At 39.8% G+C, this 21001-nt stretch overlaps 1 protein-coding gene across 3 annotated transcripts in view; it reads left to right on the forward strand.

Annotated features, from left to right (window-relative positions):
- The window catches only part of LARGE1 (LARGE xylosyl- and glucuronyltransferase 1), a 385917-nt gene that overhangs the window by 300388 nt on the left and 64528 nt on the right, over positions 1-21001 (forward strand). For all 3 annotated transcript variants that reach the window (XM_081331422.1, XM_081331421.1, XM_081331423.1), the window contains 2 exons: positions 3991-4103; positions 13270-13395. In XM_081331422.1, the coding sequence (XP_081187548.1) occupies positions 3991-4103; positions 13270-13395 (239 nt within the window). The remainder of the gene's footprint in view (positions 1-3990; positions 4104-13269; positions 13396-21001) is intronic.

Genomic DNA, 21001 nt, shown 5'->3' on the forward strand with positions numbered 1-21001 from the left:
TGAGTTTCTTATTTGTGATAAATGCCAACAATCAATTTGCTTTGCTGGTGTCATTACCCAAGTAATAGATAGTGAATTCTTCAGACTGGAAATAGCTTTGTCTATCCAGTGTAGCTCATTGACCCAAGGAGGTTGATTTTCAACCCAACCATCTCCCATTTGATAATATCCAATTTACCTTGGCTGATTCCTTGGACATGCCACATTTTTATCTCAGTTCTTCATACAGCATAGACCCTTCCTTTCACCAATGGCTGCATCAGCATCTGGGATTCCTGCTGGATGGTTAGGTTCATCACTAATACCTTGACTACTCACTACAGGTCATAAATATCACACCTGCTGGCAACTCATTCAATCAAACACATCTTTCCCTGGAATCAACCAACACAATGCCAAGAAAAGACCTAGCTTCTTGAAAGACGTATTGGCATGTTACACCTGTCCCCATAGGCTTCAAATCACCTTTTCCTTTTTGAATCCAGATTGCTGCACAATTCTGATAAATAAATGAAAGTATTTTAAACTGTTACAATGTGATGGCAGCCTTCATCTTCAAGCCCTTGAAATATAACAATAAGATGTTGCACTGGATTTGAATACGTAGTGCAGGTGATTCAACATGTTAAGTTTCATGTATTATTAATGAAAAGAATACCCAAACTCTTGGGAGCTTCCTTGGAGCTTACTTGGAGTGTAAAAGCTAAGGTGTAGAAAGATTTTTTAAAAAATGAAATGTCTGTTTTTATCCATAACTATTAAGGCACTTTGGCTGAATATGAATTGCATAAGACCGCTTGCCTTGGTAATACTGCTTTTATTTATAAAAGAAGCCTTCATGGCTATCTGTTCTCTTGCTAATTCACTAACTCCACTTCTGTCTCCCTTTCACTTCAGGTGCTTTTTTTGTTGACAAACTTTTCCATCCATAGCAGATTATACTGCTATGCTATCTCTGAAATATGTAATATTCCATACTGGGACCAGATATCTAAGGGGGAAAAGGTCTTTTGATTTATCTTCTCCTTCATCCTCCTGGGTCTTTTTTCGCCAACGTAACAGATGAGAACAACTCCTTTTTTACCCTGTATTCTGTTGCTTATCATTTAAAATATAGCATGATGCTAAGGAAAAGCAGGCCTTATACAATAACTCACACCTTATAGAGCAAATCTCATGGTTATAGAATTTGGTAGTCAGCTTTGGAATTAATTCATTTTGAGCCTCTGGTGCTGGAAAGAGAAACCTATTCTTTTTTATCCACTTTTTTGTATATATGTACAGTATATGCAAGGATACACTGAGCAACATTAAATGATTAGAACTAATTTGCTTCTCCAGCATACATTCCCTAATCTTGCTAATATCTACTAGCAAACCTCTCTCCTTCTCTCTCTCTCTCTCTCTCTCTCTCTCTCTCTCTCTCTCTCTTCTTTTTTTTCCATTGTGGAAATAAACATTCCAAACTGCTGAATAATATGGGTGATTATGTTCTTTATAGCAGTGCTCATTTCTGATCCTCAGAGCCCTGGATTTGATTATGTTAAAATAAAATTGCTATTATATGTTTATTTAAGAATGAGTATGAATGAAACCTCTGTGTTATTGTGAGCACACTTCTACTCTTGTATCATCCAATTTATTAGTAGTTTGTTCTCAGATATTTTGTTTTTAAATCCCTTTTGGTCATCTGTCAGATGCCTTGTTGATAACTCGTTAATCTCTTTACCCAGGACAGGATTATCTGCATGCTTGAAAGAATAGAGAAAATGGAGTGGAGATATAGTAAATGCCTCCCAGGCAGCTATATTAAAGAAGTGGTGATAAGATCATTTTTCTTGTTTCATAGATAAAAATTAAAAACTATTTCCAAAGAATGTGAGGGAATGAGGGAAGGAAGGTTCATTTTCTATCCTTTTGAATGTATTACATTCTGATTAAATAAATCCTTGCCATCTCAATGTAATCCCATAAATTGGAAAGGGGCATTTTATTATCCCTAATCTGAATTTGTGATAGAAGATTCTGCTTTAACATGACCTTCAATCTCAGGGATAATTTCTTTGTGATATTCTTGGGCACAAATAGTCTTTCTGATTCTAGCCATCTATGCAAACTCCAGTCAGGATTAAACTTCCTTTTCAGAGAATTAAACAACAGCAAAAGGAATCAATTGTTCCATGTTGGAAAAAGCTGGTTAAGATTTCATCACAGAATATTATAACAGGAGTTCTCCCTCCCCCATCCTCCACAAATCCTTTTTTTTTTTTTTTGCAGCAGGGAAGAAACAAATAGGTAGTTGAACTATTATGTAATTTTTTTTTTTGAAACCTGGTGAATCATTGTGGCAGTTATTTTCATAATATTTATAAAGTATTTACCGGTAATTTTTAGTTCTTGTATATATTTCTCTGTCAGCCACAGGAGTTCACTGTTGTTCAAAAAATAATTTTCCTTCTAATCTGATGTTTGGGGAGGGGCTGATCTTTCTTTGACAGAAATTTTCTGCCATATCTTGAAATCTTAGCTAATGTCATATGGGTATATTTGTTGTTATTATTGTTAGTTGCGAAGTCGTGTCCGACCCATCACGACCCCATGGACAACGTTCCTCCAGGCCTTCCTGTCCTCTACCATCTTCTGGAGTCCATTTAAGCTCACGCCTACTGCTTCAGTGACTCCATCCAGCCACCTCATTCTCTGTCGTCCCGTTCTTCTCTAGCCCTCAACCTTTCCCAGCATTAGGCTCTTCTCCAGTGAGTCTTTCCTTCTCATTAGGTGGCCAAATGGGTATATTAGTACTGCACATATCATTCATAGGGGCATCTCATGAAGTCACCAAGAAGTCTCTCCAGACTCACTACTCAAAGCATCATAATACCACATTGTTACCTGATGGTTCAGGATAAGGTGCTTCCATACCTTTTGCTTATGGTAACATTAAAGAAGAATATTTGTAGCTCAGGGTTGAAAATGTCGGATTCTCGGTGCTCTCTGAGTTTAGTTGTTTTCTTGCAGATATTTTCATTACCCAAATTAGGTAACATCATCACTGCTAGCCCTCTTGCATCTGCTCAGCAGCAAACCCAGTATAAACATTGAAGTATTATTGGGGAATACATCCTACATTATCTCAGTCTTGTGGAACTTTAAAATTTTAGTGAAGACATGTGAAAGTATGCATTAAAGTCCTTTGATCTACTAATCTTTTGATGATTAATCATCCCTGTGTAGAACAGGCAGTCCAGATGGAAAGGAAACTGACTGTAACAAATGTACTTGTGATAATGAATACTGCATTCAATATAATTGATTTACATAAAGATCTCTATATTGCCAGTCACCTTATCCAATATAAGTTACTCTGATATTTATATTGGTCGCTTTATTAACTTTGTGTAGGGACATATGAAAAATGCATCTTTCTCAAAAGCTTTGTCCAATATAGATAAAGGAGTGGTTGTTGATGGAATGGTTATAATGTTTTGGGGTTTTTTTTTCAGAAAATGCTGGGTGTTTTAAAATGAGCCTTCTATTTGCAAACTGCCTGCATTTTTCTATTTCTTTTTTTAACCAGGAAAAGATCAGTTAAGTGGAAAAGATCAACTTCCTTTACAATGTCATTTGATTGCTACTGCCTGGAATTCTCCATCTGAAAACACCAAATTTGCTTTCTGGCACACACATATTTCTGCCATTTAAAACCCTGAGATGTAATTGAAAACTCTTTGTGTTGTTTGACAGGTAGATTGACACAAAGAGATCCAATTGTTTATTAAGGAATGCTTCTAATTTGTGAGGTTTCTTAGGCTAACTCTCCCCACCCCCACCCCCACTTGTCCTCAACATAATAGAACTGCTCATAGTTTACAGTTAATAAAGCTTCTGTTTTAATCCTGATACAACCATGCTGAAGCATGAAGGCATTGCTTTTTGCCATTTTCACTGCAGCTTGCCTTTTTCTTTGTTTGCATTGCTTATTGATTCCAGGGGTTATTCTGTTACTTCTGGATAAATTGCGCAAGATGAAATGGGAACAGATGTGGAGACTCACAGCTGAAAGAGAGCTAATGAGCATGCTCTCCACCTCGTTGGCTGACCAGGTGAGTTTGTGCTGACGTCAGGATTACCCCTGAAAGTAGGGAATGGAAAGAGAAGACTTACCATTTACATTACAGAACTTTTTCAGCCAATGTTGATGGTTCACTGCCGTGACTTACAACCATCTTTAGTGACCATTCAAAGTTATGGCAGTGCTGAAAAAAGTGACTTATGACCGTTCCTCACATTTCCAACCATCACAACATTCCCATAGCCTCTTTATCAAAACTCCGGTGCTTGTCAATCAGCCGGTATTCACAGTGGTTGCAACTCACGTGATCACCATTTGCAACCTTCCCAGGCATTTTTCAATAAGCAAAGTCGAAAGGGGAAGCTGAATTTACTTAATAACAGTGTGATCACTTAACTACCAAACCAAAAAGCGTCATTAAAATCAGGTGTGACTCTCATAGCGATGGAGATTCAGGTCCCAATTGTAATCATAAGTCAAGCAGTATGTGTACATGGATTTTTCTAAAAATGGATGCTTGCTGGCATGAGAACAATAAATCCAACTTTTCCAGAATAATCAGAGTGCTGAGACAGATTATATAAGCAAACTACGTTGAAGTATCGGACGTAGCTTTCAAGAAGCACACTTTTGTCAATTTGTAGGTATTCATGGTGAAATCTTTTTAGTATAGGAATTTTCCAACTTAAGAATCATTTAACTATTTAAATATTATATGCTATTTTCTCTGTTGGTCACTATGCTGTTTAAATAACATGAATAAAATAATTGAGAATGAATCAGATAAAATTCCCCTTCATGGATTACTGCCTTGTCGTGGCGAAGGGGCTTGCGTAATTCAATGAAGCTATGAGCTATGCCGTGCAGGGCCACCCAAGACGGACAGGTCATAGCTGAGAGTTCTGACAAAACGTGATCCACTGGAGAAGGAAATGGCAACCCACTCCAGTATCTTTGCCATGAAAACCCTATGGACAGTACCAAAAGGCAAAACGATATGACGCTGGAAGATGAGCCCCTCAGGTCGGAAGGCGTCCAATATGCTACTGGGGAAGAGCAGAGGGCTAGTACTAGTAGCGCCAGAAAGAATGAAGCGACTGGGCCAAAGCCGAAAGGACGCTCAGCTGTGGATATGTCTGGTGGTGAAAGGAAAGTCCGATGCTGTAAAGATTTTTTCTCCATAGGAACCTGGAATGTAAGATCCATGAATCAAGGAAAGCTGGACGTGGTCAAACAAGAGATGACAAGACTGAACATCGACATCTTAGGTATCAGCGAACTAAAATGGACAGGAATGGGTGAATTTAATTCAGATGACCATCAGGTATACTACTGCGGGCAAGAATCCCTCAGAAGAAATGGAGTAGCCTTCATAGTCAATAAAAGAGTAGGAAAATCAATACTGGGATACAATCCTCAAAATGACAGAATGATCTCAGTTCGAATCCAAGGCAAACCATTCAATATCACAGTAGTCCAAGTCTATGCCCCAACCACCAGTGCTGAAGAGGATGAAATTGACCGGTTCTATGAAGCCCTACAGCACCTTATAGAAGTAACACCAAAAAATGATGTCCTTATCATCATGGGGGATTGGAATGCTAAAGTAGGAAGCCAAAAGATAACTGGAATAACAGGCAAGTTTGGCCTTGGAGTACAAAATGAAGCAGGGCACAGGCTGATAGAATTTTGTCAAGAGAATACGATGGTCATAGCAAACACTCTTTTCCAACAACCCAAGAGACGGCTCTACACATGGACATCACCAGACGGTCAACACAGAAATCAGATTGACTATATGCTCTGCAGCCAAAGATGGAGAAGCTCTATACAGTCGGTAAAAACAAGACCAGGAGCTGACTGTGGCTCAGACCATGAGCTTCTCCTTGCAAAGTTTAGGCTTAAACTGAAGAAAGTAGGGAAAAGCACTAGGCCAGTCAGGTATGAATTAAATCATATCCCTGTTGAATATACAGTAGAGGTGACAAATAGATTTAAGGAATTAGATCTGATAGACAGAGTGCCTGAAGAACTATGGACAGAGGTTCGCGACATTGTACAACAGGTAGCAACCAAAACTATCCCAAAGAAAAAGAAATGCAAGAAAGCAAAATGGCTGTCTGAGGAAGCTTTGCAAATAGCTGAGGAAAGGAGGGAAGCGAAAGGCAAGGGAGAAAAACATAGATATGCCCAATTGAATGCAGAATTCCAGAGAATAGCTAGAAGAGATAAGAATGCCTTCTTAAATGAACAGTGCAAAGAAATAGAAGAAAACAATAGAATAGGGAGGACCAGAGATCTTTTCAAGAAAATTGGAGAGATGAAGGGAACGTTTAATGCAAAAATGGGCATGATAAAGGACCAAAATGGCAGGGACCTAACAGAGGCAGAAGAGATTAAGAAGAGGTGGCAAAATTACACAGAAGAACTATACAAGAATGAGCTTAACGTCCCAGATAATCACAATGATGTGGTCACTGACCTCGAGCCAGACATCCTAGAATGTGAGGTGAAGTGGGCCTTAGAAAAGCTGAGCAACAACAAAGCTAGTGGAGGTGACAGTATTCCAGCTGAGCTATTCAAAATCTTAAAAGACAGTGCAGTAAAAGTGCTACACTCAATTTGCCAGCAAATTTGGAAAACTCAACAGTGGCCACAGGATTGGAAAAGATCAGTTTACATTCCAATTCCAAAGAAAGGCAGTGCCAAAGAATGTTCAAACTATCGCACCATTGCACTCATTTCTCATGCTAGTAAAGTCATGCTTAAAATCCTACAAGCTAGACTTCAGCAGTATGTGGATCGAGAACTACCAGAAGTACAGGCAGGATTTCGAAGAGGCAGAGGAACTAGAGATCAAATTGCCAACATACGCTGGATCATGGAGAAAGCTAGGGAGTTCCAGAAAAACATCTACTTCTGCTTCATTGACTATGCTAAAGCCTTTGATTGTGTGGATCATAACAAACTGTGGCAAGTTCTTAAAGAGATGGGAGTACCAGACCATCTTATTTGTCTCTTGAGAAACCTATATGCGGGTCAAGAAGCAACAGTGAGAACTGGACACGGAACCACTGATTGGTTCAAAATTGGGAAAGGAGTCCGGCAAGGCTGTATACTGTCGCCCTGCCTATTTAACTTATATGCAGAGCACATCATGAGAAAGGCAGGGCTAGATGAATCAAAAGTTGGAATTAAGATTGCCGGAAGAAATATCAACAACCTAAGATACGCAGATGATACCACTCTAATGGCAGAAAGTGAAGAAGAACTAAAGAGCCTCTTGTTGCGGGTGAAGAAGGAGAGTGCAAAAGTTGGGTTGAAACTTAACATTAAGAAAACCAAGATCATGGCAACTGGCCCTCTCAATTCCTGGCAAATAGATGGGGAAGAAATGGAGGTAGTGACAGATTTTATTTTCCTGGGCTCCAAGATCACTGCAGATGGGGACTGTAGCCAAGAAATTAAAAGACGCTTGCTCCTGGGGAGGAAAGCCATGGCAAATCTAGACAGCACACTAAAAAGCAGAGACATCACCCTGTCAACAAAAGTGCGTATAGTCAAGGCTATGGTCTTCCCAGTTGCAATGTATGGCAGTGAAAGTTGGACCATAAGAAAGGCTGAGCGCCAAAGAATTGAGGCCTTTGAACTATGGTGCTGGAGAAGACTCCTGCGAGTCCCTTGGACTGCAAGGCGATCAAACCGGTCAGTCCTAGAGGAGATCAATCCTGACTGCTCTTTAGAAGGCCAGATCCTGAAGCTAAAACTCAAATACTTTGGCCACCTAATGAGAAGGAAGGACTCACTGGAGAAGAGCCTAATGCTGGGAAAGATCGAGGGCAATAGAAGAAGGGGACGACAGAGAATGAGGTGGCTGGATGGAGTCACTGAAGCAGTAGGCGTGAGCTTAAATGGACTCCAGAAGATGGTAGAAGACAGGAAGGCCTGGAGGAATGTTGTCCATAGGGTCGCGATGGGTCGGACACGACTTCGCAGCTAACAACAACAACAACAACAGATAAAATTGTAGTAAATTTTATTTGAAAAGCATAATGCACAGATGAGGGAAGTCTTTGGCTTGATCTAGCTTTTTTTTAAGCCTATTTTCTGCTCACCTTCAGGAGCCCCCCTTTTAGAAATGGAAAGCTGCAGACTTTGAAGAAGCTTAAAAAATATCATTTTCTTCTATATTAGTTTTGCCATTGTCAGTTCAACAAGCGTTCTTTATGGTTTCGCCTGTCTCCTACTTTAATAATCACCTTTGTCTTTTTCATTTTCTACCATATCATCTGAGTGCCTCACAGACATTAAGCATATTATCCTCAGAGCATACCTGGGAGTTGGAGACGATTCATTACTCCAATTTTTCAGAAAGGATACAGATATGTGAAGCAATTAATGTTCTGATACAAAATCGATCAAAATCTGTTTCAAAACTCCTAAGTTCATTCCAAAATAATTTCCTTCTGCACAGTCTATGGAGAGTTCATATTTATAAATTTAATTTGGCTTTCAATTTGCCTTTTAAAAATTATATTTTAGGATGGGAACTCCTGCACTTAGCTGAAGAAACGAAGTGGCACCTGAGCTTTATTTTTGTAACCAAATGTAACAGTTCCCCTTCCACTTCCATGCATGGAGCAGAGGGGAAATCTTTGGGCAAGCAGGAGCAGTTTACAACCTTCCCTGTCAGCTTCTCCACTGACTTTCTGGGGAAGTGGAAAAGAAGATTGCAAATGAAGATCACCTGACCATGGAGCATTTGGTGAGCAGTCATAACTGCAACATGTTGCCAAGTACCCAGATCACAATGATGTGACTCCTGGAGTGGCCGGAGTGACGTTTTACAATGAACAGAAGTGCTTTGTGGAATATTGAGTGGTCATTAAACAACTGGTCATAAGTTGAGAATCCCCTGTACCTGGCAAGATTATGCTACAACTTCCAAAACAAAATGTATCTTTATCTTTCCCTTCTTTGAACAAATTATGTCTAATGGCTGATATCTTCCAACAGTGTCAGATGTCAGAATACCATCACAAAAATCTCCCCAATTTTATTGAATATGACAACATATCTGTAATATATATTTTAATGCCAAATTAAATATCTCACATTATGCTTATTAGATGGTTTAATTGTAAAAGCATAATTGGTTCAGTGATGTTGATGTTCCTCAAGAAAACACTATGACAATGAGATCATATCCTATGTCATGAGAGCTATTTTCCATATAATCTGTTTTTATTGATATTTCACTTATTTAGGAAATTTATATAGTCATCCATCTTAAAACATAATTCTCCTTGGCTCACAATTCTTTATTCCAGTATTTGTATCTGCCTCATTCCATAGATTTTTGACAGTTCTCATAAATGTATAGCTCTAGAGTAACTTAGAACCTTAGAGAGAGGCTATCCAGACTTTGGGATTGGGCAAGCTTCTCCAAAAAGCTGAAACAGCCAAGGAGATGTCCTATTTTTTATTTCCAAGTGTCTAACATTTTGAAAGGAAAATGTATTTGAAGCATTCCTTCCTTAAAAGATTGCACAGCACAAGGACAGGTGACTTGAAGATATTCCAAAAGTGTTTTTTTCCAAACCATACAAAGCTCTATAGATGAAAACAGCAGAATTATATCCAGAAACACAGGTATCCAATACAATGCTTAGAGTCTTGATGAAATATTCCTGTAAGAGCTGACAGCCATCAGCAGTTTGAAGTTTTCAAGTGAAAGACATAACTTTTTCTTGACAGAGCTTCCCAGGCAAAAAAGGGGGCCTTTAGCAATTTAGCTAAGATTTTCTTGGCTACAGCCTCCATTTTCTGATCAAGTAGAAACCGTGAATCAAAGAGAGTCGAAGATTGTGGAACTGCAATTCCTCCCAAAGCCAAATAAGTTCAAAATGAGCCAGATGATGTTTAGAATTGACCGCAATTCCACCTTAATAATAAAAATAAATTGAGCTACTTTTATTCCAGCCAGTCCCCAACTTCCAACACTGGTTAAGAAGATACATTGTACCTTTTGCTTAGCCTATAGTGAAAACATACAGGTCAGTATATCATCTGCATATTGGTGAAACTTCACTCTGAACTGATGAATTACCTCCGGAACTACCAAATGAGAATAATTAGAACTATTGCAAAACAGCCCCAGCCCTCAAAGATAATCTACTATGGTTGATGAGTTCCATAACTGCTCAGTGATCTGAAAGTCCAAAAAAACCCCCAGTATTCTTTCCACTCACAAGTTATCCATAAAGTTTTCAGTTTCCATCACACAACCAGATCAAGGTTTAATTGAAAAGTTTCAAGATAATCTGCTTTATCCAGAGTCTCAGTAAATAATATTTCATAATAATCTCTAAAATCTTTCTTAACAGGAAATGCTAGAGACTGGACAATTGTCCAATATTGCAAGATAAGAAAATGAGTTATTCTATTTTTTACCTCTTTCTAGGAAAAAAACTGTAAGCAGTGATATATTTATTTATTTATTTATTTATTTATTTATTTATTTATTTATTTATTTATTTATTTATTTATTTATTTATTTATTTGATTTATATACCGCCCTTCTGAAGGACTCAGGGCGGTGTACAGGGCAATAAAAATAAGAACACAGGATACAAGATTTAAAGTTAAATGATTGTGCCCAATGTAGTAGGTTAGTTAAAATAATGTTAAAACCCAAACCCATCAGGCCAGGCCGGCTTGTTCGAATAGATAAGTTTTTATGTAGGCTCTGTTTCATTACTCCTGCAATGTAATGGCTTAGGATCAATCACTTTTTCCTACCTGGTATTCTACATACAGTGCTAAATGATAGGTTGGTGGGAAAGTAGACAGACAAAAAGATAGTGCTTTTCCAATGGACACCAAGATCCTTGTAAAAAAGTTTCAAGTGAGACAGCCTTGGTTTAAATATGAGGGTTATATATGGAATTCAATTTAACTGTCTGGTGTGAAAAGTATAATCTTATAATCAATACCCATTCTGAACTGAAGGCAGGAGTGATTGAAGCATTTTGGATTAACTATTAGCCTTGATGATATATAATCACATACTGCATTTCCAGGATGATACACATCTAAGTACCTGTATATGTTTTATCTGACCATATTTTGTTTTTACTCCCCCGCCCTCCATGTCTTTTTAGCTTATTTTGTTATCTTTTTTTATTCAAAGTGTGGCTTTTTTGCAATGTTTTCTGAATTTTCTTCCTATTCAACACCACCACCACCATCATTACCAACAAAAAAGTGATAAACATCCAAAATCTCTATTATTTCTTTCAAATTTATCACTTTTTTTCTCACACTGTTGAAGAGATACCACTGATAGTATATTAGATTACTGTTGGACCTTATGCATAAGTATATTTCATGATAGCTGAGAAGCTTCAGCAGTCAGAACTCCACTACTTTGTAGTGGAGTAGTAGTGTGTCAAATAAGGCCACTATATTCCTTCACTAAAATTCTGAAAGAATAGCATGCTTTTTAAGCCTAACTCAAGGCTCATTATTAAAGCCCACCTGAAGCCGAAATAACCAAACTCAAATTATCATATTTAGAACATGTTACGCAAAATTTTAGCTCTCTTGGAAAGTCTATAAAGCTGGGAAAGTTGGGAAAGAGATAGCTATATAGAGGAATACAGAGATCACCTTCAAGTAAAGTGAACTCTACCCAGGAAAACAGTGAAGTGTGTTTTCAAAAAAAAAAAACCCTCAAGATTGCCCTGCTTTGACTGGGTTTGGTATGAACAAGAGGGAAAGGGAAGCTCTGTCAGATTTTCTATGGTTATAGCCTACATCACAGGTCTGCAACCCGCAGCTCCGGAGCCGCATGCGGCTCTTTCAGCCATCTCCTGCGGCTCCCAGTCCTCTGCCATGTGCAGTCCAAAAAAAAAAAAAGTGGGACTAAAAAAGTTCAACCAATCAATTCAAATATGCAGGGTAGGTGCATATCTCGCCTTGGCTCCACTCTTCAGTCAAACCCTGTTCTGCACATGCGCGCATGTATGCGCATGTGCACACATTTTTTTGCAGCTCCCAGTTTTTTCTTTTGTGAGGGAACCGGTTCCGAGTGGCTCTTTCACTGTTTCAGGTTGCTGACCCCTGGCCTACATCAACAACATTCTAGTATTTGTGATGTCTGTTTTCCAAGCTGGTCTACTTCAAATTACTGAAAGATAAATTCATAGTGCGACAAATATACCCAATGGAAGATCTGAAGGACCCAGGCTAGAAAGAGATCATGCTGGAGAATATCTCTTTGGTTGCTAGGAGTCAGCACCAACCTGATGGCGTATAACTAGTCAAATAGTATGGAAAATCAATATCTAAAGAAATAATGTTCCTAATAATCAGAAAGGCCCTTATCTACACAGAAGGATATTATTAAACTTTTAAAAAAAGATTTTTCTCTATGGGACACTGCAAAATTGGATGCTCTCACTAGGGAAATATGGTAAGGATTAGGGTAGATCCTTTTAGCTCCAAATTAAAACACCTCTTTACCTTTAAAAAGCAATATCAAATATCTTGAAGCTCTTGTTTTTAAGTTGTTAATGCAGTTAAATCTAGGTAAGTTTTAATGTATTATGGTTTGTTGGTTGGTCCTTCTTAGTTTGCAGTTTGATGCTTTTAACTTCAAATGTTGGTATAAAATGTTTTTTTATCTTTAATTATGAAGATACAGTATTCAGATTTGATAGTGACATAATGTACGTGGGCAGGTTTTTAACAACCGTGACAAGGAAAGGAGTAGGCAGCTTTGTTTTATAGTTAGTCTTTCTTGAGAACCCAACAGCTGTCAAATGTGAATCAGCAGCAAAGGTCCAGGTTATATTGACAAATACAGTGTAAGACTTGACATTTTTTCTTTCAAAGCTAAAACACCCAAACCTTTCAGTTCTTAGTTATTTTATTTATTCAATTTATTTGCTGCCCATCTCATAGCGAATGACTCTGGGCAGCTTCCAGCATTAAAACATTAAAATCCTAACACATAAATATCTTTAAAAGAATAAAAATAGAAATCCCAATCAAGATAAATTATAGTTCAAAGATGGGAAGTTATAGTTTACCCACATTTTTATTATAATTATTATAATTATAAAGACAGTTTGCAACATGAAATTGGTTTTCTGCAAAGTGAAAAATGTTTGTCTGCTTGTTTGTCTTTCTAGGATATTTTCAATGCAGTCATCAAACAGAATCCCTTTCTTGTCTATCAGCTTCCCTGTTTCTGGAATGTCCAATTATCAGACCACACCCGCTCTGAACAATGCTACCGAGATGTTTCTGATCTTAAGGTAAATTTCAGATAATTGACTGACTAATAATAACCAGCTCTGCATATGGGTAGAGAGATGTAGTCAGTGCTTTTTTTGTAAAAGAAAAAGGTGCCGGAACTCACACATGTCATACAACCTGCCTTGCCTACCCTAAAAGGTTCCATCCAAAAAAGGTGCCGGAACTCCGTTCTGAGTGTTCTATGAGAAAAAAAGCCCTGTATGTAGTATATCTGATTTGTTTTACTTTCGTATATACTTATTCACAAGTGTTTTCTACCAAATTTCCTCAACATTAAAATTAAAACATACTTTTTTGATAAATATTTTTCTCTGAGTTGCACAGTTTGGCTTGCAAATTTCCTTACCATAAATAGTTTTAATTCAGTTTCCCTAATATATGCATTCTGTATGCAACCATCTTTAATATATGCCTTTTAATACAAGAGTTGCATTACAAAATATATTATTTTAGCATTATAGGAACAAACATGGATGTAAGCATTTGTATTTGTGTAAGAGGAGATTATAAAAGTATGGATAAAGCATTTTAGAATGATATATAAGTGAGTCAGATGTAATTAACCAGACTTTCTTCCCTCTCTTTTATATATTTATGGCATAAAACCTAAAGATGTCTTCAGCTCCAGGAAAGAAAATTGCTTATTAAAACTATTTGAAACTGGAAGCACCTGCAGGGTCCAATGCTTTCATCAAAATGAGAACACAGCATCATTGCCATTGCAATGGAAGCTCTGCTCATTTTTAGATATGTGCACAAATGCGACACACATACAAAAGGGCTGACTGCATTTTAATAGTATGATCTTTGCATTTTAATAGTATGATGTTGCTTTTGTTATTTACCATCGTCTGTCTATCAAAGCAATCTTCAGTTTTATTTGTGAATAAAATGGAACCAAAAGAGAATATCACCTCTTTGAAACCTTTACAGATCAAGGTTTATGCCTATTAACATATAGTTGTTTTCATGTGTACTCAGAGGAAGTAACACTGTTTAGTGAGAATTGTTTCTAGGTAAGTAAGCAATGCAATGGGAGGTTAAATGGGAGATTAAATGTAATTATTGTCATCTTGTTACCATCTTGGGTGTTAGCTGAGAGCTTAGAGTACTTCTTCCTTTGGAGAATGGATGAATAGATTAAATAAAACATATTTCATAAAAAAGATCATATTATAGGTAGTTGTCAACTTACAACTGTAATAGAGCCCAGAATTTCAACTGTGACTCATGACGGTCGTACATCAAGGCACCCATGTGTCTGACTCAATTTTACAACCTTTTGTGAAGTTCATGAAGTAAATGCCATGGTAGTAAAGAGAAAGCTGTGGACATTAAGGGAATAGTGCAATCATTGAGCAAGTCAGTGCATGCCTATCAGCATTTTTTGCCAGAAACTATCTGAAAAGATTGCCAAGCACTAGAAATGTGATCATGTGACTGCAGGGGGTTGCTGCCATTGAACTCCAGAACCAAGTTGTAACTACCTTTTGGGAGGGCATTGTAACTTTGAATGGTCCCTAATCAACAGGTCATTAACCAAGGATTGACTGTATTACTGATCATGGACTCTTTCTCAAACTTTGGCATTATTGTTGCTCCAGTAATAAGGATATTGCATGCAGTAGGATTTTTCAGATCCTGAAAAATGTTTTCCACTTAAAAACCATAGATAAATTTTGGAAATTTTACTAAATAAAATACCCTTATGGTTAGATATCTACAGATAGAATGATATGGCTATAAGGGGCCTTGGAGATCTTCTAGTCCAAAGACAAATGGCTGTCCAATCTTTTCTTGAAAACTTCCAGCAATAGAGCGCTCTCAAATTCAGGAGGCAAGCTGTTCTATTGATTAATTGCACTTTCAGAAAATTTCTCCTTAGTTCTAGGTTGGATCTCTCTTTAATGAACTTCCATCCATTGCTTCTTGTCCTACCCTCAGGTGCTTTGGAGAATAAGTCGATCACCTCTTCATACAGTTTAGCCTCTTACCATCTTTGTTGATCTTCTCTGCACTTTTTATAGGATCTTGCACTCTTTCTTGGGTCCTAGTGCCTTTTTTGTAATGTGGTGACCCAAACTGGACACAACATTCCAATATGGCCTCATTAGTGCAGTATAAAGGTGTGCTATCATTTCTCATGATTGTGATGCTGTCCCTCTATTAATGCAGCTAGGATTGCTTTGGCTTTTTTGGTAGCTGCAGCACATTGCTGGCTTATACTTAAGTGATGGTCCATTAGGATACCAAAATACTGCCATAGTCATTACTGTTGAGCCAGGTACCACCTATTCTATATATGTGCATTTGATTTTTCCTGCCTAAGTGCAAGACCCTACTTATCTCACCACTGAAATGCATCTTGTTAGATCATGTACACACATTAGTATAGGACTGTGGTCCCCAACCGTTGCGACTTGGTGGTCTGGCTGGGGGGGGAAGGGAACTGGGCCACATGAGTGGTGGGGTGGTGCACGCACTCAATACAGCTTGACTTGTATGAGTCGCGGGCCAGCCTGAATTCACATAAGTGCCTGCCAGCCCACCACTTGGGCAAGTTGAGTTGCGTGCATGTGCTGGCCCATCACTCGTGTGGCCCAATTCCAAATAAACCACAGCCCAGTAGTGGGCCACGGCCCAGGAGTTGGGAACGCCTGGTATAGGACTGCCATGCACAAACAAAGTGGGATCTGGCTAGGAATGTAAACACATTTTGTTGTTAACTCTCACATTTTGCTCCTAACAGACCTCCCAGTGGAATAATCACTACAATCAAGACAACTCTGACCAGATTTCATCTCCCAAAAATAAAATAATTGGGGCAAGGAAGATATTGGGAGATGGTGCACTTATTTTATCATATTTACAAGCTGCAGAAATATCCAGGTGTCTTTTTAAAAATATAAACTGTTGTGTAGTGAGTTCGTTGCGCAGGAATGAAGACGAGGCAAGTGAGTTCAGCAATGGTCATGTTTATTTGCTTGCAGGATCGGAATGCCGTGGAATTTTTTAATTCCTGCTACAATGGCTAAGGCCTCTGTCAATTTGAGCGTAGTTACGCTCAGCAGAGGACAGTGTCCTTGAATAAAATGCAATAGGAACTTGTGTTCCATTCTTCTCTAAATGACTCAAGACTGCCCCCACCCCATAAGGGGATGCATCACATGCTAAACAGACTGGTTTAGACTCCCTAAAAAGAGTGACAGTAGATTTAACCGACAAAAGTGCCTTTAGGTCTTGGAAACTTTTCTCGTGAATGCTGGTCCATTTCCATGAAGCTTTTTTTTAATTAAGTTTTACAATATATTTTATCTTTAACAAACCAAAAAAAGAGAAGAAGAAAAAAACCCTCCCAACCCCCTCCCCCCCACCCTCTTCCCCCTCCCCAACCCCCTCCCCCCCACCCTCTTCCCCCTCCCCAACCCATGAAGCTTTTTTATCTAAGAGCCTGTGAAGTGGCTCTGCCAATGCGGCCTTGTTAGGCAGAAATGCATGGTAGAAGTTGAGGAGGCCCAAGAATGCTTGTAGCTCTCCTTTTGATTTAGGGCTAGGTGCCATTTGAATGGCCTTCACTTTGGACTCAGCTGGGTGAAGGCCGTTAGCATCAATGCGAAATCCCAAAAATTCGGTTGAAGAAACCCCAGTACTGCATTTACTCTTGAGGCTTGCTTCACGCAGCCTCTGTAGGACAGCTCTGAGCCTGCTGGCTAACACCTCTGTGGATTCCCCTGCAATAAGTACCTCATCAAAATAAGGGCAAATACCCTGAATGCCTTTAAGTGTGCATTCCATGATTCCCTGGAAAATGCCTGGTGCAACACTAACCCCAAATTGTAAATGCTTCACTTTAAAAGCCCCCCTGTGAGTCACGATCATCTGAGCTGCGGCTGTGGCCTCATCAACCGGCAGTTGCTGATAGGCCTGTGCCAAATCTAACTGTGAAAATGGTGCCTCCTTGCAAAGATGCCAAGATGTGGTTCACCACTGGGACAGGGTATGCGTGTTGCTTAAGGGCTTTGTTAATTGTGCATTTGTAGTCTGCACATATTCTAATTTCTCCGTTGATCTTAAGTGGTGTTACTATAGGAGTTTCCCACTCCCCACCATCAACTGGTTACAAAACGCCCTGTTCTACAAGCTTGTCTATTTCTGTGTCAAATTTATGTTTGAGGGCAAAGGGAACCCTTCGAGGCTTAATCCTAATGGGGACCACGTTGGGGTCTAGCTTGAATGATATAGGCGGGCCTGTGTATGTTCCTAGGGCTGAATCAAATACATCTGCAAAGTCCTCACAAACTGACGTTAGATTCGCGGCTTGTGTCCGGTCGATACCGGTTACTTAGATGCCTAATGCATCAAACCAATTGAGTCCAATTAGACTCGTTCTCTGGCCCCCTACTATTACGACATCCAGGTGCCCAAAAAATCCCTTAAATTTAACGGCCAAGGTAGCTCCACCGTTGACTATGAATTTCGCGTTTTGAAAATCTGTTAAAATCATGTTGGAGGGCCTCAGCTTGGCCCATTTTCTACTGCAACTGCACACAAAATTAAATGTGTTCAGAGAAATGATGGAAACGGCTGAACCTGTGTCCAACTCCATTTTACAGGGGACGCCTTGTAGCTCCACCTGAAGTTTAAATTTGGGTCTGAGGGGTCATTGGGCCCCAGTGCGGCATACATTTCTGCAGCTTGCCCAAAACCCCACGCTAAACGCCCCCTGGGCCCCAGTACCTCTCCTGGTAAGATCTTACGACTGGCACTTCGATGGCCGGTCCCTCTGGCGAGCTCAGTATACTGCTGCGATGTGACCGGTTTTGCCACAGGCCCGGCACGTGGCTGACCAGAATCTGCAGTCTGCACATTGGTGGCAGCCACCACAACCTTTACATCTAGGTAAGAGATCTGCCTTGAAAGGAGTCTCTTGTTGCTTGCTGCTGCGGTGCTGTGTGTCAGGCTGTCTGTGCAGCTTGTCGACTTTGGTATCTTCATCTTCTGATTCCTCTGTGTTCGGCGTCCTCGTGGTGGACGGCTTCTTCGCGATGTGTTGTTTTGGCAGGTCGGATTGTTCGGACAGCACCCCCGGCGGATTCGTCTGCCATGACTTAGTCCTGGACTTCAGCGAACGACAGGTTTGCTCTAGCAAAAAGTTTTTGCTGCATCTCTCGATTTCGTAGGCCGCAGATGAGCCAGTCTCGAAGTCGCTCTTCGATGTTTGAAAATTTACACAGGCATGCGGCCTGCCTCAAGGCCGCAATGTACTCTGATGCAGTCTCACCGGGCTGCTGCGTTTGTTGTTCGAAGGTCTAGCGCCAAGCAATTACCGACATCTTCGGTTGGAAGTATTCTCCAAGCTTCTTCTTTAGATTAGCGTAGGAGACCAATTCCAGCGGCATTGGCGCGAACAAGTTTTCAGCCAGATCGAATGTTGCTGGGCCGCACACACAGAGCAGCGTGGCGGCCTTCAGTCCATCCTCTGCAACCTGGTTCGCCCAGAGGTAGTTTTCGACCTGGGACAGGTACGATGGCCATCCTTCTGGTCGCTTGATGTCGAATTCTTGCAGCCGTCCAACCTTGGGCATTCTTCTGATCTTCTCTGCTGGTTCCTGCGTCTTCTGATCCTGCTTTTCCGATGCCCAGGGAGTGATCCACTGAGCACGTGGTCGCTAGCGTGTCTGGCTAGCTGACCATAAGGGAGGGGAAATGCCTTTCCCACCAGGCGTGCGCTGCCTCTCCCCTAGTGACTTTCAGCTCCTTCGGAGAAGCAGGATCCCACCTTCGTCGCCAGTGTTGTGTAGTGAGTTCATTGCACAGGAATGAAGATGAGGCGAGCGAGTTCAGCAATGGTCATGTTTATTTGCTTGCAGTATCTGAACTGAGGAACTGAGCTGCAGCCTGCAGCAATTTATAGCCTGGCCCCTAGGCGGCAGCCAATAGGTTTAAAGCAACCTATTGCCGCCTAGGGCCAGCCAATAGCAGCACTGGAGACGGGGTGTCTGAGTTGCTGGGAACCGTTAGCTAGCTCCAGCTTACCACGTGGTGTTACAATTAAGCCCAATACATAACATAAACAACATGGATTTTCTTCAGCGATGGTTCTGGACTCCCCAAGTTATTTTTGCAGGGTGTTATGCAGTCAAAGAAGAGTTGCTGTTGAATAAAAGGCTTGCACCCATGACAAAAATAGTCATTGTTAAGTCATAAATTAAGTATAACTCCCAAAAGCTGTCTGAGAGCCAGATCCTAATACAAATTGACTAAAGCAATAGAAGAGAGGGGATTTTTACAAATGTGCATATTCTTCATATTTGCTATATAAAGTAAGTAGAACCAAAGTAATTTTATTCTCTTTATATACTTTTGATGGGGGAAGTGGAAAGGAGAAAGGGATCGAGCTCTTCCGTGTTTGCACTGTAAGCTAATGGGATAACTGCAAATTGCTTTACATCTCCAACCTAGTGCAGAGAATGATAAAACAAAATAAATCCCTGTTCTATAATTATGCTTAGCAACACTGGGTGTCTCACAGAAGTCATGTTCAGGTCTATTTTTGAAACAGAACTGCAGCTTAAAGTTGTTGCTTCATGAGCAGGGCTCTGTGGATCATATTAAGCTGAACAGATCAGTTTCATCCAAGAATAATTTCACTTGTGGATCTGCCCTACTTGTATCGAGAAATATATATCTATTAGTTTAATAGGCAGAATCACTGGTGCATACGTGTCGTCCATGGGGGGGAACAGTGGGGTTGACATATTTAGCACAAGCTTGATTTTTAAAACAAAAATGTGAAAATTAAGCAGTTTCAATGACATTTAAAATAAATGGCCCGATATAGTATATTTGGCACATTCAGTATTTCATACTGATTCCAGCTGGAGTCAAGAATAATGTAGAAGAAACCTCCAAGGGATAGAAAAGAAAGAGATGAATGGTACATGTTGGCATTAGAGGATTAGGAAGGATTGTGTGGGGGGAAAAGAACTGTAAAAGTTTTTAAATTCCATACTAAGCTGGACAAGATCTTAGCATTCCTTAAATCAAACAAAACCAAATTATTGCTATCAAGCAAAAAAGGCACCAATTTAATTTCATCTGGTCCCAAGATCACGGGGATTTGGGGGTTTGTCAACCTTACCAAAGTATTCTATTACAAAGTTAGCTATCATCATAAGTGGCTGTTGTTCATTTGTGTGTGTGTGTGTGTGTGTGTGTGTGTGTGTGTGTGTGTGTGTTTCTCTGTTGCTTTGCTCACAATTTTGAGCAATGAATGCCTTTTGTGTGAGACAAAGGAGGGCAACTTCAGACCCCAGAACCAGCCCTCTTGGAGAGAGTTGAGGGGAGGGAGAAGACTTAATATCCTAGCCCTCACCGAGCACAAATTTCAAACATCACAGTTTCGTGTTATTTTGATGTGGGAAAGACATAAATGCTACTGTATAAGCTCTAAAATAGTAAAATAAGTTAGAATAGCAAGCGTAACTAACACCCCAAATATCCCCATCCAAAAGAAAAGAAAAAAGAAACTGTCCCCATGCATTACAGAGCCTTGCCCACTACAGATCTTTGTTTCATCTTGTGTGGAATGTTATTGTTGTTGTT

This window comes from Vipera berus (assembly GCF_964194415.1).
Source record: "Vipera berus genome assembly, chromosome: 6".
In the NCBI taxonomy this organism is placed as follows: Eukaryota; Metazoa; Chordata; class Lepidosauria; order Squamata; family Viperidae; genus Vipera; species Vipera berus.